This window comes from Poromitra crassiceps (genome assembly GCF_964638095.1).
Source record: "Poromitra crassiceps genome assembly, chromosome: 2".
In the NCBI taxonomy this organism is placed as follows: Eukaryota; Metazoa; Chordata; class Actinopteri; order Beryciformes; family Melamphaidae; genus Poromitra; species Poromitra crassiceps.
In genome coordinates this window covers 16918176-16936648 of record NC_139624.1, presented here as the reverse complement: position 1 = coordinate 16936648, position 18473 = coordinate 16918176, and the positions used below count along the sequence as shown (strand labels likewise).

Genomic DNA, 18473 nt, shown 5'->3' with positions numbered 1-18473 from the left:
CATAATTCTTATAAGCTTTGCAGTCATTCATTTAGTACGCTCAAATGAAGGAGATCTCAATTTAGGACAGAACTTCATATATTTCCAAAACGAGGTGATATCCCACCCTGTCTTTTAATTGACACGTCAGCTTATTTCCTTCCTAGGTCGGTCATGGGAAAAAATTCGGGAAAAGTTGAATATCTGAACAGGGGGGAAAAATGTGTGTGCAGGGTAGTTGATGGGAAACAGGTGCGGAGACATCTGTTCATTGATTTGAATATACACATGAGTGAATCCTTAGAAGAGACATTATTTAATTTCCACTTTTGATGTGCGCTGGTCTGATTTGTCTCACTTATGAACTTGATGGTTGCTCGCTGTAGTGTCTTCTGCCAAAACGTGGCTTTTCCTAAACACATCCCGCACACTGCCATGATGCATCCCGTACACCGCGGTGACAACCCCACGAAATGCAAATGTAATTTTGTTCTGCTTGTCAGGTGAGACCCTCTGTTCCCTTAGTCCCTTAGTCTCCCCTAATTACTCACTCATTACTTTTAAAAAAATCTTGGAAGTAGCCCCAGAAAAGGTGAACTTTTGCTCGTCTCGTCTCCGTCTCATCCGTCTCCCACGTCTCAGTACAGCTGCTGGCTGGAAGAACTGTGTCTATATGATGTACTGTCTATATGATGTACTCGCTGTCATGAAACATTCAAAGGAAGGAGTCGCGCATCATTGAGCGAGTAACCAAAGCGTTTATGCAGCGAGTGTTTAGCGCTGATGCTGCATCGTATCAATATTCATTTGGGCTGATGTTGCTCAAAGAGCTCTTCAGGTTCTGCTGGTAATGCAGAGCTCACCGGCTGCTCACACCGCCGGTCTATAACCCCCCAAATGTTGCCATGATTTCACACCTCTTCTCTGTAGGCCTGTCCAGCAAGTATGGTTTTATTGACAGGCTAGGGCCATATGATTTCCACAATGCAGGGGGGGCGGGGGGGAATGAATCATTGGAATTTGGTAAATGTAATCAACTGTAAAACATGGAATACTACAGAGTTTCCCATAATTTGATTGAAAATGATTTCAAAATGGTAAAATAGGCCTAGGGAAATAATTGAGTTTTGGATTGGGGTGTTTTGAGAGGGGGGTCGGTGTGTGGGACCCTTACGTCATCTGACAACTTGGTTTTCACTTTGAGAAACATGTCGAAGAGGCTGAGTCATAAAAAAAAAAACAATCCTAACCCCTAAATTAAAATTATAAATGGAAGTAACAGAATTTAGAAGAAAAAAATGCCTATCTCTCCACAAAATGTTGCCATGATTTCACACCTCTTCTGTGCCATTCAAGGACGCTTCACCAAAAAACAATGCTGATTTATTTTGCACATGATCACATATCTGAAAACTGTCAACCATTTTGCAGACATTCATTTCGTTTTTGACAGTTATTAAGAGGTAATTTGAGTTAAGCTGTGGACCAGTGATGTCATATGTGCATGAACGACATCACTGGCAGGCAACTGACAACTGTTTACAGTTTTCAGATATGTGCGAGATACATGTAATGTGCAAAATAAATCAGCGTTGTTTTTCGGTGAAGTTCTCCATTAAGAAGACTACACGTCCTGTCCAGCAAGCACGCTTTTATTGACAGGCCCATTGACGCATTGGCCCGGCCGAGCCCATGTGACTTAATTGGTTCAAAGTTCAAAGGAGTGTGAATTAAACACATCCCGCGAGTGACTAATGAAAAGCCAGCTGACAGGGAGGCTAGTCTGTATTATTTGGTGGGTGTGTGTGTGTGTGTGTGTGTGTGTGTGTGTGTGTGTGTGTGTGTGTGTGAGAGAGACAGCGTGAGTGTGTGTGTGGTGGTGACGGCTGCCTGCTGTAACAGAATCTGCGAGTTGCTGGATCAGATTAGGCTGCAGATCCATCTTTTCCGGCCCTCCAGTAAATACATCTTCCTCAGGCCGCTCCGCTCCGGCTCCGCTCCACGTTATCTCATGGCAGAAATGGCATTTCATTAGCCTCTTATCCGCCCAGGCCCAAATGCATACTCAATAGCATTACGCCTAATTTCTCATAAGGACACATTATTGATCCCGGGCCCCCTACCTGAGCTCAAGGAAAAGGGCTGTCAGCACTCCAGAGCCCTCCTCATCCAGGGCCATGAAGAATTAAACCCAAATTAAATTTGACAGCTGTAAATGCCATGGCAATCTATATGCAAAGTCTGAAAAAGAAGAAGAAGCTATTATTAAAATTTCCGGTGTTTTTTCTCTTGTCTTTCGCGGGCATGTTTGGTGGAGAAAGTGGGGTTTTATTTTTTGGGCAGGCCGTGGGCCGTTTCTCTGCCTTTCACTCTCCCTCTCTCTGTCTCTTCCTCTCTCCTACTTCCTCAATCTCCCTCATTCTCCCCCCCCCCCCCCTCCTCTCTCTCTCTCTCTCTCTCTCTCTCTCGCTTAGAGCTGCCGCGGTATTGATTTTTTTTTACCTCACCGCACAAATTAGCGAAGCCATTCAAACCGTTGCGGTAGCCACCATAAAAAAATAAAATAAAGCTCAGTTATTATAAAATAATTGGTTCCTAAATAAACTTTTCAAATGCCTTTATTCCGTAGTCTATTCTTTATAGCCTCTATACTTAGAATAGAATAGAATACAATAAAGATAGACATTTAGACTATATAGAGTCTATAGTCTAAATGTCTATCTTTATTCCAGTGCTGTCATTAAGAGACGAATTTGGAGCAGGAATATCGGTTGGCGTTCGACAAGCACACATTGGTTATTAAAACACAGACAACATAGGATAGGCTACTGAACAGTGTTTATTGACAGTAACACGCTTGCAAGAACAAAGAACAAATTGTTCTTGAAACTAAATGTGCAAATAACAACAGGAACAGTCGATAGGCCATTACACATTTATTAAGGCTTTGCACTGCAGTTAAGAAATAAATTAAAATCCTATGCATGTAAAAAAAAAAATGTGGTTTGGTCTAATTGCATAGGTGTTCCAAGGCTGGGCCACAAAATAAAGGGAGGGATTTATGGAAATTGGCAGTGGATGTGATTTGTCAAGAGGCGGTGGCTGTTAGCACCTGCTGAATGCACACGGAATTTAAGAGCAAGGAAAAGCATGTCTTAGCATTTGGCGCACAAGGCCATATGAAAACGGTTTTATTTATTTTTGACAAATTCATTTATTTTTTCATTTTAATTTTAATTTAGGGGTTAGGATTGATTTTGTTTGTTTTAGTTGACTTGGCCCTCTCAGCCTCTTTGACATGTTTCTCAAAGTGAAAAGACCGACCCCCCCTCTCAAAACGCCCCACTCGAAAACTGAATGACTTCTCTAGGCCTATTTTACAATTATAAATCATTTAGGTTACTACAATAATTAGGACTACTTCTGACTTTGATAATTAGGCCTACTTGTATCAATTTCATTCAATTTTTATTACCAAATTACATGATTCCATCCGTTTTTTTCTGCGCTCCAGAAATCATATGGCCCTAGTGGTACGCAACCTTGCCCTACTCAGGATCCACATTGACACACAAAAATAATTGTTGCAAGAGCCACAATCCACAAAAAGTCAGTTTCCTCATTTTCTTTTCTTTTTGTTGTGTAGATTTTTATTTACCGGTATTTGTTTATTTTAAGTAGGAGCCACAACTACACATACAGGAGCCGCATGTGGCTCTAGAGCATCACTGGTAGGATAGCTCTGCTGAAAACTGTCTCTTGGACCGGTCAAAGTGACACAGTCATTTACATCATTCATACATTACAAGAATCGTAGGGTTTAAGCCAGTATGCTGACTCAAAAATGCACAATGTAAGTCTGGCAGACATCATGCAGACTATTACCTAAAAATACAAAAAAAGTTGCACTCTCTTCTCTGCATTTGCTGCCACTTATTCTGAGCCAGTGTCTAAGCAACACTGCTCTGATGACAACAATGCCGCTAAAACGTGTGCGTAATAAGTGTCACACTGTGGAGAGGTGTGTGTGAGGCTTATCCAGCTATGTGTATATCCATTCCTTCACCAGGTCTGCATTGATACTATCACGATACCTGGCCCTCGATAATGATGCTATCACGATACCTGGCCCTCGATAATGATGCTATCACGATACCTGGCCCTCGATAATGATGCTATCACGATACCTGGCCCTCGATAATGATGCTATCACGATACCTGGCCCTCGATAATGATGCTATCACGATACCTGGCCCTCGATAATGATGCTATCATGATACCTGGCCCTCGATAATGATGCTATCACGATACCTGGCCCTCGATAATGATGCTATCATGATACCTGGCCCTCGATAATGATGCTATCACGATACTTGACCCTCGATAATGATGCTATCACGATACAGCAACCCTGCCATAATTGTTGCATTACAGGATATTTCATGTACGATACATCATGACATATGTGTAACTGAAGAGGACAAATGTCCCTAAAAAGGCGTTCGAGCTTCAAGTTGCAAAACCATGGATGCTCATAGCCGTTAGCTGTCTAAGCTAACAGCTAATAACAGCATTAATGTTTAATTGTATGGCTTTAACCAACTATTGCGTTGGTATGCTGATTGGTCTTAAAGCTTACAATTGTTGAAAAGAAAAGAAAAAATGTGTCAAAACTGTGTTTTAAATTGTTACAATCGTGGGCGCCATGATGAAATGACGTCAAACGACGTGCTGGGAACAACTAAGTGTTGAGAAATCATACCCGAGTTTGCGAGTAGCAATTCTGAGTCAACGTGGCGATTTATTTTATTTTTGCTAGTAGCAAGTGGCAATTTGCAACTTGCGAGTTCTAAATGAACGGAGCATTATGTATTTATTCACAGAATAGTGCCTCTTTAACACACATAGACTGACACGTCTTGTCCACATGTGAAGATAAAATAATGCCTCACTAAAATCTTTTCAATCTGTGCAAATTAAGTTTACAGAAAACAAAGACAAAAAATACACACTCAAGCATAAATGTCACGGTATAGTATCACAATTATGGTGCTAATGTATCGATAATGTATCTCAAGGGGATCGATATTTCGTCGTCGTTTTTTTCTCCCACCCCCCACTACAGTAGACCGCATCTCTCCCACACTGGCACCTGTGCCTCAGCCAGGCTCTCCTCCTCACTCGCTCCTCCAAGAGAGTTAAGGCTCCTCTTCTTTGGCTTTATTTGTGCTCGGCATTTTGGCTTAGGATATCACACCAGCGGCATTGTTTACCTCCACTAAATCACGCATGGGTTGTCCAACTGCATTCACTTTATGTGGTTCCAGACTGAGTGGCTTTTTACACGGTCAAACTCTTCTCTGCTACTCTACGGGGGTTTCTACACGCATGTATGCCACCAACACTTCCAGCTCCACTGGAGACACATCTGTGCTTCTTCTTCCCATCATCACGTCGCCGCTAATGGGCTATTCTGCGCATTGCGTGGCCCTTGTTTTAACGCAGTCACACTTCTTATTAATTATGGCATGATGTGATTGCGTCCCCGCGATAATGCTGTAACCACAGCTTGCTGTGGTTTACCTCATTATCGCTCTCCCCCACCACCCACCCAGCCACCCAGCCACAGCAGCTCTACTCCCCCACCACCCACCCACCCACCCAGCCACAGCAGCTCTACTCTCCCCCCACCCAGCCTCCCACCCAGCCTTAATATCCCCTCACTGTTTGAATATGTTTCCACATGCCTGACAGATTCCCTTTGATGTATAAATAACTAAGCTAAATTATGTGCAGCGAGCGGGCTTTCGTGCTCCGCCGTTCTTATTATACAAAGTAATTTCTACCTAAGAGGGTCAGATTTCCTGACAAATCCCTAATTACCGCGTCGCAATAAGAAGTGGAATCTATTTGTGCATAAATCAAGCCGCCGTCCCCCAAGTGGCGAGTGCCTAACATCACGCCCCGCTCCATTCGCCCCCCCCCCCGCTCACTGAACTCTGTAATTAGATCATACTTTTGATGATGGTACATTTGAAATCTTAATCCATTTAATGTATAATGAGACACTCCCCCCCCCCCCCCCCCCCTCCCCCTTCCTTACAAAAAACACATCATTAATATATTGTTTTTATCGGTACATGCTTGTCTCTTTACCGTCATAAAGTTCTGTCCAAACAGATGGAAATGATCGATATGTCACCGCTGGCCAATATTTTTTTTACCGTGTTGGGGCTGCAGCCTCAGGTAAACGTGAAAGGTTATTTCATATGGTGACGGCCTAATTTTGATCCTCTGTCATCTTTCCTCTAATTGTTCGGCTCTAAAAGCTGCTCTCTTTTGTTTGGGCTCGGGCCGCTCCCATTGGTTTGTTTGACAAGCGCAATCTGAGGCGGGTCTTGGTCATGTGGATGAGAGAGCTGGTCATTAGTGTTGACTCAGAGGGAGAGGCCTCTGGCATCAACCCCGCCACACGAGGAGCACGGACATGTAGGGACATTAAGCAACACATGTTGGTCCGTTTGCCTGTTTCACAGTTTATTATCTGTGTTGTTTCCTCCTGTAGTTTAACAGTTTATATCAATGTGTTGTTTCCTCCTGTAGTTTAACAGTTTAATATCAATGCTTTTTTTCCTCCTTAACAGTTTAATATCAATGTGTTGTTTCCTCCTGTAGTTTAACAGTTTATATCAATGTGTTGTTTCCTCCTGTAGTTTAACAGTTTATATCAATGTGTTGTTTCCTCCTGTAGTTAAACAGTTTAATATCAATGCTTTTTTTCCTCCTTAACAGTTTAATATCAATGTGTTGTTTCCTCCTGTAGTTTAACAGTTTATATCAATGTGTTGTTTCCTCCTGTAGTTTACAGTTTAATATCAATGTTTGTTTTCCTCCTGTAGTTTAACAGTTTAATATCAATGTTTTTTTCCTCCTGTAGTTAAACAGCTTATATGTGTTGTTTCCCCCTGTAGTTTAACAGTTTATATCAATGTGTTGTTTCCTCCTGTAGTTTAACAGTTTAATATCAATGTTTTTTTCCTCCTGTAGTTAAACAGCTTATATGTGTTGTTTCCCCCTGTAGTTTAACAGTTTATATCAATGTGTTGTTTCCTCCTGTAGTTTAACAGTTTAATATCAATGTTTTTTTCCTCCTGTAGTTTAACAGTTTATATCAACGTGTTGTTTCCTCCTGTAGTTTAACAGTTTATATCAATGTGTTGTTTCCTCCTGTAGTTAAACAGTTTAATATAAATGTTTTTTTCCTCCTGTAGTTTAACAGTTTAATATCAATGTTTTTTTTCCTCCTGTAGTTTAACAGTTTAATATCAATGTTTTTTTCCTCCTGTAGTTAAACAGTTTAATATAAATGTTTTTTTCCTCGTGTAGTTTAACAGTTTATATCAATGTGTTGTTTGCTCCTGTAGTTAAACAGTTTAATATCAATGTTTTTTTCCTCGTGTAGTTTAACAGTTTATATCAATGTGTTGTTTCCTCCTGTAGTTAAACAGTTTAATATCAATGTTTTTTTCCTCCTGTAGTTTAACAGTTTATATCAATGTGTTGTTTCCTCCTGTAGTTTAACAGTTTATATCAATGTGTTGTTTCCTCCTGTAGTTAAACAGTTTAATATCAATGTTTTTTTCCTCGTGTAGTTTAACAGTTTATATCAATGTGTTGTTTCTTCCTGTAGTTAAACAGTTTAATATCAATGTTTTTTTCCTCCTGTAGTTTAACAGTTTATATCAATGTGTTGTTTCCTCCTGTAGTTTAACAGTTTAATATCAATGTTTTTTTTCCTCCTGTAGTTTAACAGTTTAATATCAATGTTTTTTTCCTCCTGTAGTTAAACAGTTTAATATCAATGTTTTTTTCCTCGTGTAGTTTAACAGTTTATATCAATGTGTTGTTTCCTCCTGTAGTTAAACAGTTTAATATCAATGTTTTTTTCCTCCTGTAGTTTAACAGTTTATATCAATGTGTTGTTTCCTCCTGTAGTTTAACAGTTTAATATCAATGTTTTTTTTTCCTCCTGTAGTTTAACAGTTTAATATCAATGTGTTGTTTCCTCCTGTAGTTAAACAGTTTAATATAAATGTTTTTTTCCTCCTGTAGTTTAACAGTTTATATCAATGTGTTGTTTCCTCCTGTAGTTTAACAGTTTAATATCAATGTTTTTTTCCTCCTGTAGTTAAACAGTTTAATATCAATGTTTTTTTCCTCGTGTAGTTTAACAGTTTATATCAATGTGTTGTTTCCTCCTGTAGTTAAACAGTTTAATATCAATGTTTTTTTCCTCCTGTAGTTTAACAGTTTATATCAATGTGTTGTTTCCTCCTGTAGTTTAACAGTTTAATATCAATGTTTTTTTTCCTCCTGTAGTTTAACAGTTTAATATCAATGTGTTGTTTCCTCCTGTAGTTAAACAGTTTAATATAAATGTTTTTTTCCTCCTGTAGTTTAACAGTTTAATATAAATGTGTTGTTTGCTCCTGTAATTTAACAGTTCATATCAGTGTATTTTTCCTCCTGTAGTTTTAACAGTTTATATCAATGTGTTGTTTCCTCCTGTAGTTTAACAGTTTAATATAAATGTGTTGTTTCCCCCTGTAGTTTAACAGTTTAATATAAATGTGTTTTTTTCTCCTGTAGTTCAACAGTTTATATCAGTGTTTTCTCCTCCTGTATATGTTTTATTCTTCAGATTGCAGCCTTCTTTTATTTCTCTGACTGTATTAAGGTTTGCATCTCGGCATCTCTGCGTTCTTGTTTCTCTGACTGTATTAAGGTTTGCATCATTGCATCTCGGCGTTCTTGTAAAGAGCATCCTCTGATTTCAACTGGAGTTTTTTCCGTGGTGGATGAATGTCTATGAAGTAGTAGTAGAAGCTTTTGCTGTCTGACAAGCTGAGCAGGAAGGTTTGTGAGTGGAGTTGGCCTGCCCTCTACTGTTCGCATCATGTTACTGCCTCATCGGGCCTGCCACCCAGGCTGCTAATTACAAACACATGGCTGTGCCACTCAAATATAAACTAAAAGTTTTATAATTCCAGAGTTTGTGATTAACAAAATCCGCTATATCTGGAAGCAGTTTATTTTACCTTATAAAGCAACAACTCTCTGAAACATGATCCTTTATTGCAGGCAGGAGTGGCCAAACCTTTTTGTTTGTGGGCCACATACAGAACAAATATAAGTCGCAGGCCAAACAATACCAAGTGCAGTATTTTTTTCAACCAGTTACACTGAAAGAACACCTGTGTTTTTAGACCAGAAAACCCCTGTGCCATCAAAATAAATCATTTTCTATCAAAATAACTATACATGCATTACAGTAGTTTATTGATGCGCTCACCTATTACAATGGGTATTTCTGTATCTTTTCAAAATTTCTTTTCAATTTATGTGCCAAGATCGGTTAAGACAGAGAGCATTTCACCAAAATTCTGTTTAAAAAAAATGTTCAATAAATAAATAAAAAGCTGGATAAAAAAAACGAATAAATAAAAAGCTGGATAAAAAAAACTAAGAACAGGAGAAAAGGTTAAGAAAGGGACAATGCAGCCTCCAACATTCCTACAGAACTCTCAGTGAGTAGGCTACAAGCACCTACGGGCCACAGTTGACCACCCTTTCTTCATAGCCAGAATGGAAAGCAGAAAATACCACGGAAAGGTTTGATCTATTCTTGATTAGGGTTTGACAGATTTTGAAGGTGGCTATCTTAACGATGATTTTGTCAAAATTCCTAACACACATTCTCACCCCCCTCTTCTCCCCCCTCCAGCTGACCTTCCCCCAGGCCAAGCTGCTGCTGATGTCCAGCAACCAGGAGGAGCTCAACGACTGGTACCACAGCCTCAGCTCTGCTATCAGGTATGCCCCTATGTACCCCACACACACACACACACACGGGTCCTTAAAAAGTGAATATATAGAGTACGGCAGGAATGAGTCCAGAAGTAGCACTTCGGTTCCTAAGGGGAAAAGTGAACGGGTGAACGGCTTGAATGGTTTATTTTCTTCCCGACCTGTCTGTCTTGTAGGCTATTTGAAAATGCAAGAGGGTGAGTGTTGCATTATATATTCCAGACATATAGCCTCACTTTTGTGGGGAGAAATAAATAGAAAACTAGTCAGATATGACTTGAATGCCACTTGTAATAAGAGATGTAACGGTATGAAAATTTCACATCACGATTATCGTGACCAAAATTATCACGGTTATCGTATTATCACGGTACAAAATTGCTGAAAATGTTCAAAAAGTACTGAGAGACTGACTGAAATCATTTTACAACGTTTTATATTGAAAAACACAATTAAAATTAACAGCAATAAGCGACAACGCACATTGCATAAACACAAGTCTCCTTTTAGTCCAAAAGCTTCATCAGCCTCAGAAAGCCAGGCCTCTCAACAATTTGGAATGATATCATGTTCTTTGTGATCCAATATGAAAGAGCTTTGAGATCTTGACCTTTTTTTATGTGGGTGCCGAAGCAGCCTGATAACTGAGGAGGAGGAGGAGGACAAAGCTGTAGCATCACTGTTGCCTGCTGCACGCCCACTCTGTAAACAAGGGAATAGCAAATGTATTATTTATTCTTATTGTTCTTATTATTCGTATCATTATCATCATCCTGGCTCGTCTGTCTGTGTCTCTCTCTCACACACACACAGTCTATCTTCTCTGTTGATTTGAGTATATGCAATGACCACATGCACAGTCACAAGGTCATTACACACAACACCATGTTAGGTTGGTAGTAGTCTCGCTGGCCAGCCTCCTCTCCCTTCCATCCGAGGAGTCTGGCGCCGCAGGTCTCCATAGTGCAGGGATGTCAGAGATACGGCCCGCGGGCCAGATCCGGCCCGCGGGCAGGTTTCATCCGGCCCGCGAGATGTTTTGGAATATTAAAAAAATAATAATAATTATTATTATTAAATTTGCACCCCATTATCATGAACTACGTGTGGCTAATAAGCAAGCTAAGAGTTCATTCATAAGTTAATTAACCTGGACTACAAGGAAGTATGTCAGTAGGTCATCAGGTGTAAACAAAGCCGCCATGATGCCACGCTGGAATTGAATCGCGCATTCAGCTACCTACCAAAAAACAAAAGAATCAACAAGATCAGGCGCGGACTGCATAATCGGGCACGTCGGGCAAATGCCCGGTGGCCTGGCCTGGCCTGCTCAAAAAAAAAAAAAAATTGTGCCCGCAGTCAGGCCACTCACTGAACAGCAGGCCAGGTGCCGCCTACTGGTTTACTAGTGGTTTTATTACTTTATTCAGGGTTAAAGTGGGTGCATCTCATTGTAAAATTGGACTTGGCCCAAATTGGGCTTCAAACAGCCCAAATCGGGCTTCAAACGGCCCAAATCTGGCTTTAAACGACCCAAATTGGGCTTCAAACGGCCCAAATCTGTCTTCAAACGGCCCAAATTGAGCTTCAAACGGCCCAAATTTTTCGGACGCCGGCACGCGCGTCGGCCCGTATCGGCCTGGCCTGCTTGGTATCTAATGCCCGGCCTGAATTATGATCCCAGTCCGCCCCTGAACAAGATGCTGTCGAAAAAGAGAAAGGTTGACACGGAATGCAGGCAGTTTCAAGAGAAATGGAAAGAGCAGTATTTCTTTTGTGAAGTAAATGGGTAAATGAGTCGAATTGATTTTAGTAAAAAAAAAAATCCGGCCCCCATGAGGTCTCAGTTGAACAAATCCGGCCCTCTACCTAATATGAGTCTGACACCCCTGCCATAGTGGGATTGCGATGGGCGGCGCTTAGCGGCAGTGCCCTTGGAAAATAGTTTCAAACAATCCACTTTGCCGTTTTCAGCATGTAGCAACGAGTTAGCGTGTAGGATTCTGCCGTTAGCTTGCTAGCTAGCTAGTTAGCGTTTCAAACCAAGACCTTTTCCCCACACATCGTTAAGCGAAAGTCCATATTAACAAGTAACGTAATGTTAAAATAGAAGCTAAAAGTTAGGCTAGCATTAGCTTACCTTGCATTCACTATACAGTATTGGATGATGGTCACGGAGATGGCTCATGAGGTTCGAAGTATTGCCCCCCTTTGCAGCGATTGTCTTTTTGCAGGTTCTGCAGACAGGGTTGCCGTCTTCCTTCAGTTCGGCATTCTTATAATAGCCGAAATAGTTCTCTTGGATGGAGAGAAAACTTCAGAGCAGCTTCGTCCGCCATGTTTTCATTGCACATCCCAAACAATGACAACTGCGCATGCCTGCAAGTCTGAGGGACTCAGGGAGACGTGCTTCATGCTTTGCTTGTTGTGGCTGACAGCATTTAACGCACGGTAATCAAACCGTCGCGGTTTTAATGATAATTAAAAAATTTAAACGTACTACTAAGTTACCGTTTATCATTAAACCGGTAACCGTTACATCCCTACTTGTAATCATCCACCGTTTAACGTTAGTGCGACCACTATTTTGAGGCTTTTGGGCGATGTAACAAAGGGAACTCCTCACTTTTTGGCACATTGCCACCCAACGTTATCGCCTGAATGCTTCGGAATGCATGGGCAAAAGTCGCTCGTCCCCGATCACGATTCTTCTCGTTCCTGGCGCCACAATGGTGGAATGAGCTCCCCCCTTCGGTCAGAACGGCCGAATCGCTGCCAATCTTTTGGCGGAGACTAAAAACTCACCTTTTCAGGCTCCACCTGGGCCCTTCTTGAACTAACGTCTTTTAATTAAAAAAATTGAAAAAATAAATCCTTCTCAAACCTACTAATGCTACATGTTACTTATTCATCCGCCATTCATTTTTCCATAGACCTTAAACTGTAAAATGGTTGTAAATATTGTTTCACTTGGTCAAACCAAGCGATTCAACTATACTTAGAATCAGGGGAGAACATGTCAAATTTGACTTGCTAAAGAATATATATATATATATATATATATATATATATATATATATATATATATATATATATATATATATATTATATATATATATATATATATATATATATATATATATATATATATATATATATATGTGTGTGTATGTATGTATATTAGGGGTGGGCGAATTCGACGAAAAGTCAACTTTGGCCCAGCGAATTTCGACTAGTGTTTTTGCTAGAAATGCCCATCCCTAATACCCTCAACCCCATGCTGAATTGTCGGCCCTGAAAAGGTGTAAAGCACAAGAAGGCTCAAATTGAGCTTCCTGAAACCTGCAGACCCTGTAAATAGACTGTCACATTTGCTGATGCTGCCAATTTATACTTTCAGCTTATTCTTCACCAGCTATGTCCAATGACAAATAGTGTTTTGCACACAATAAAGCCCCCCCCCCCTTCCCTTTCATTGCTCTTAAATTGAATTCCAGATAGCATTAAAAAGAAAGGTGTTAAAAAGTCTTGAATTGGCCTCCCTGAAACTTGCACATAGCCTGATATTGTGCCTGGACACTGCCAGTCTGGCAGAGAGCCTCTCGGCATCGATCAGCCAGGCCTCAGTAACAGGACTCCCAGCCCGCCTGGCCCCATGATGCTCCCCGGCCGGGCTGAGGGGCCCCGACCCCGGCCGGCCGCGCCCGACCTCCCGGGCTAATGAGTTGATCACCCTGTCAGAGCCCCCCGCACCACACAGCTCAACTCCAGGGAGCCGAATTAGCGGTGGAGGAAGGACCGAAGAGAGGACAGGCTGAGAGGACCCGGGGTCATCGGCTCTGAGATCACTGGGGATGACTGGAAGGCTGTGGGTGTGCGTGTGTGTGCGTGTGCTTGCGCGTGCATGTGTGTGTGGCTGCGTGTACACGTGTGTGCGTGTGCTCGCGCGTGTACGTGTACAACTGAAGTGAATTATTGATTTAAAGGTGTCTATGTGCTGCCTGGACCGTTGTCTCTGAATCTATTGGATTTTGCCACCAATGATCTTCAGAAATTCAAACCTTATCGTTTTCCGTTGCCAAATCATATCAGATTGCTGCTCCCCAATGTGCTTTCATTGTTTTTAGATGAGAAATACACCCCCGCTCTCCCCCTTCTCTTCCCATCTGTGTATCACATACATAGTTCTCTTATTGTCAGCAACTACAGTGTTAGCGAACCCAAGGGGAAAGCTTTTAATACTTTATTTTCATTTTTCAGGTCATAACAAAACAGGTAAACATCATACAAATCACAAGACGTGTGAAAATATACCCCCCCCCCCCACACACACACACACACACACACTAGGTATTGGCAAGGACCTCGCGATACGATACGTATCACGATACATGGGTCGCGATACGATTGTATCACGATATATTGCGATGCGATACATATTGCGATATATTGCAATACTCTACACAATTTACTCAAAATTAAATAATAGAGCTAAAGATACAACACACTGTGTACCACCCAGGTAGTGTAATATGTACATCACTTTATACTGATAACTTAGTGGACAGATTTAGTCAAAACTACTGAGTGTTGAGTGTGTTACTGAACGCACTGACATGAAAAGTATTCTTATTGTGTCACGGCTGTGCAAAAACATTGATATGGGAAATATCGATACAGTATCGATTATGGGTGGGAATCACCAGATGCAGATGCCCGGTGGCCTGGCATGGCATGGCCTGCAAAAAAAAAAAAAAAAAACTTTTTTTAAATATCGATACTTGGCGTCCAAATATCGATACAATATTGTCAGGCAAAATATCACGATATATTGCCGTATCGATTTTATTGCACACACACACACACCCAAGCTTGAGGAAAAGGGGGGGAAAAGACATGGAAAAGGGAGACAGGGACGTCACATTTCAGTTAAAAAATAACATGTTTTTATGCCTCCGCCGGCGATAGCCGAGCCGGCGGCATTATGGTTTCGGGTTGTACGTACGTACATACGATGTTCGTTAATGCAATATCTCAGGAACACCTTCGTGGAATTTCGTCAAATTTGACTCAAACGTCCACTTGGACTCAAGGATGAACTGATTAAATTTTAGTCGTCAAAAGTCAAGGTCACTGTGACCTCACAAATGCCATTTTCAAGCTCGTTAAAGTGATATCTCAGTAATGCCTTGACGGAATTTCTTCACATTTGGCTCAAACGTCAAAGCCTGGACAGACCCGTTCTAATCTGCCTTTGATTGGCCCTGATATCACTCAATCACGCTGTTGTCCTGTGTGTGTGTGTGTGTGTGTGTGTGTGTGTGTGTGAGAGAGAGACAGCATCACAGCGGGCCAATGTGGAGTTTTGCAACGGGGGAAAAACTAAAATTCTGATGTGGCGATCATCGAGTGCGTTGATACATAAATGTATCAATGTATGGGAAACACTGTTACATGGTTTTAGGTCTGGCTGTTATGAGGTTTTAGATATGGCTGTTACGTGGTTTTAGGTCTGGCTGTTACGTGGTTTTAGGTCAGGCTGTTACGTGGTTTTAGATCCGGCTGTTACGTGGTTTTAGGTCTGGCTGTTACGTGGTTTTAGATCCGGCTGTTACATGGTTTTAGGTCTGGCTGTTACGTGGTTTTAGGTCCAGCTGTTACGTGGTTTTAGGTCAGGCTGTTATGTGGTTTCAGATCTGGCTGTTACATGGTTTTAGGTCTGGCTGTTACGTGGTTTTAGGTCCAGCTGTTACATGGTTTTAGGTCTGGCTGTTACGTGGTTTTAGGTCAGGCTGTTACATGGTTTTAGGTCTGGCTGTTACATGGTTTTAGGTCAGGCTGTTAGGTGGTTTCAGATATGGCTGTTACATGGTTTTAGGTCAGGCTGTTACATGGTTTTAGGTCTGGCTGTTAGGTGGTTTTAGGTCAGGCTGTTAGGTGGTTTCAGATCTGGCTGTTACATGGTTTTAGGTCTGGCTGTTACGTGGTTTTAGGTCAGGCTGTTAGGTGGTTTCAGATCTGGCTGTTACATGGTTTTAGGTCAGGCTGTTACATGGTTTTAGGTCTGGCTGTTATGTGGTTTTAGGTCAGGCTGTTAGGTGGTTTCAGATCTGGCTGTTACATGGTTTTAGGTCTGGCTGTTAGGTGGTTTTAGGTCAGGCTGTTAGGTGGTTTTAGGTCAGGCTGTTAGGTGGTTTTAGGTCTGGCTGTTGTGCCCAAAACACACACAGACCTTACACACACACACAACACAACACCGGGCCGGAGTCTCACCAAACTAGATTATCAGGTTGCCCGTGTAGCGGCCTGATAATCTATTGCACCAAATTTCACAACATTTGGTCAGAGATATTTTTGTTTGTTTGCATTTGTGGAAATCCCTATTTCTAATAGGCATCTAGCTAATTAGCTAGATGCAGCAGGTGTTCGCATTGCGTGGCGTTACAAGTTCTGTCTACCTGTCTACTGTACGTTCTGTGTCTAGGAAGCTGCAATCTAAGAACACAGTCGTCCACATGAGAGAGGATCTGTGCAGGAAACCTCTCCACTCAGCCAGCGACTCCAGCCACAACAGCCCAACCACCAGCACCAAGCCTGGCTGCAAGAGGAACATGGTGAGCTGCACGCGCTCTCTCAAACTGGATGCTCAAATGCTCACATACGCACACTTCTGCCACACTGACTATCAATAGCCCTTTCTAAACATTCAGTGAACTCCTGAAGATATCCAGACACCACTCGGAGGGGCTGTATGTAGAGACACAATTGTCCGTGGTGAGCGGGCTGCCGCCAACACGGATCTTACCCACCCAAGCCCCTGGTGCTATGTAGGTGTCGCTCGCACAGCTGCTCTCGTTTAGACGGTACAGGCTCATGTCCGGAGCGAGCGAGCGAGTAAGCGTGTGCTTACAAGCAAACTATTTGTTGCACTTGTGACAACGAGCCTATCAGCATCAAGTAGGTATAACCAGAGCAATTTAGAGAGAGAGTGGCGTCAGCGGAGGACCAAAATGCGTGACTCATTAGCCAATGAACAGCCAGGAAAGGGGTCTCGCGCTACTTTTGAATGCTAAAATAAAGCTGATAATGTACAATTTGATAAAAAAAAAATATCAAAAGTATAACACAAACTGTCCATTTTGCTGCAACTCGAGAGTGCTGCTTAATCCAGGACCTTACTTCCTGGAACTCTTGAGAGTAAAAAAACTGGTCCATTGGAGTGAATGGAGATGTCGCGACTCTTCTATATACACGGCTCTGGGTATAACCAAATATACTTAAAGGGGATCTAAGCCCCCAGAATTGTGGCAGACCTGCCTCTACTTGGCAATGGCTCACTTTTTGGCACATCACCACCCCACGTTTTCTAACCTTTTCTAACCCCCCCCCCCCCCCTACTCTCTACACCGGAGATTGTCCTCATGTGTGGAAACAGTAATGCCTCTTGTCTGGAAGGGTAACTCCGGCGAATGCCCGGACCTGATTCAACGGGCATAGTCCAGAGTTCATGTCATTTACAGTCGTTACTCATTTAGTTTGACCACTTCACTGCTGGGTTTCCAAGGTGGAGGGGGTGGAAAGGTTGGACCATTGTCTTTTTGAAATGCTGTAAAACAATCGACGAGGGTCCAGGGGGACATGGGGGGGACACACCCTCGGTGCCCACGGCGTCCCAGGTGGGAATCGAACCCAGGACCTTCTAGCTTTGAGGCGACAGTGCTACCACTGCACCACGGTGCCCCCCCTGTGACACAGGCATCCCCCCCTGGATGTCTGTGTGTGGTTGGGGGGGGGGGGGGGGGGGGGGGGGGGGGGGGGGGGGGGGGGGGGGGGGGGGGGGGGGGCGCGTTATTATGGGATGGATCAATTTCTAGGAATGTAGCAGAATGTATTAAAAAATGTACATTAAAAAACCAGGAAGGAAGAACATCTTTCTGTCATGGAAGTGCTCTGACTTAGCTATGGAAAGTCTACTGGAAGACGAGCAGGGAAATGCACTGCAACACTCGAGGTGAGAGAAAACTTCCATCCGTTTTCCATCATGCTGAAACATGGCCGCTCTTCCACTCAGGTCAGTGCTGAGCCTAGTGAGCGCACTCAGACGGCTCTAGCCGAGCGGGAGGACAGCGCCCCCAAGAGGATGAAGCTGTCTGACGCTCCAGTGCAGAGGTGGGTTACTCACATAGACCACATAATAGCACTTCCGGTTCCCTCGTCTCAAAGTGAATGGGATTTTTGCATGGGGATTTGGGTTAAATGCTTGAAATAAGGTTTGTAGTTAACAAAGGTTTATGAAGCGGCAAACTTTGTGTTCCGCAAAATAATCTTCACAAACGAGGATCACTTTTATTATTTTTGAAGTGTAAATGCGACTTTTAAAAATCACGACGTGTGAACCTTTGTGAATATTACCTTGCTGAACACAAAGTTCACTTCTGGGGTTGCCTACAAAAATATGTTATCCCTGTAGCTACAGTGACGTCACCCATTTGTTTGTGAACTCCTCTTTTGAAGTTTTCTAGTCATGGAAACACATGCAAATTGATTAAAATGACCAAATAAACAGGGACATAATCAATGCTAGGTGTGTATTTTGTTTGAAATCCGACTGTCGGTAGGATAAGCTG

At 42.2% G+C, this 18473-nt stretch overlaps 1 protein-coding gene across 1 annotated transcript in view; it reads left to right on the top strand.

Annotated features, from left to right (window-relative positions):
• Positions 1 to 18473, top strand: part of LOC310798628 (rho guanine nucleotide exchange factor 39-like) — a gene marked incomplete at its 3' end in the record, with an annotated part of 142088 nt that overhangs the window by 98274 nt on the left and 25341 nt on the right. The window contains exons 9-11 of the mRNA XM_083661170.1: positions 9764 to 9852; positions 16331 to 16460; positions 17918 to 18007. Coding sequence (XP_083517296.1) covers positions 9764 to 9852; positions 16331 to 16460; positions 17918 to 18007 — 309 coding nt within the window. The remainder of the gene's footprint in view (positions 1 to 9763; positions 9853 to 16330; positions 16461 to 17917; positions 18008 to 18473) is intronic.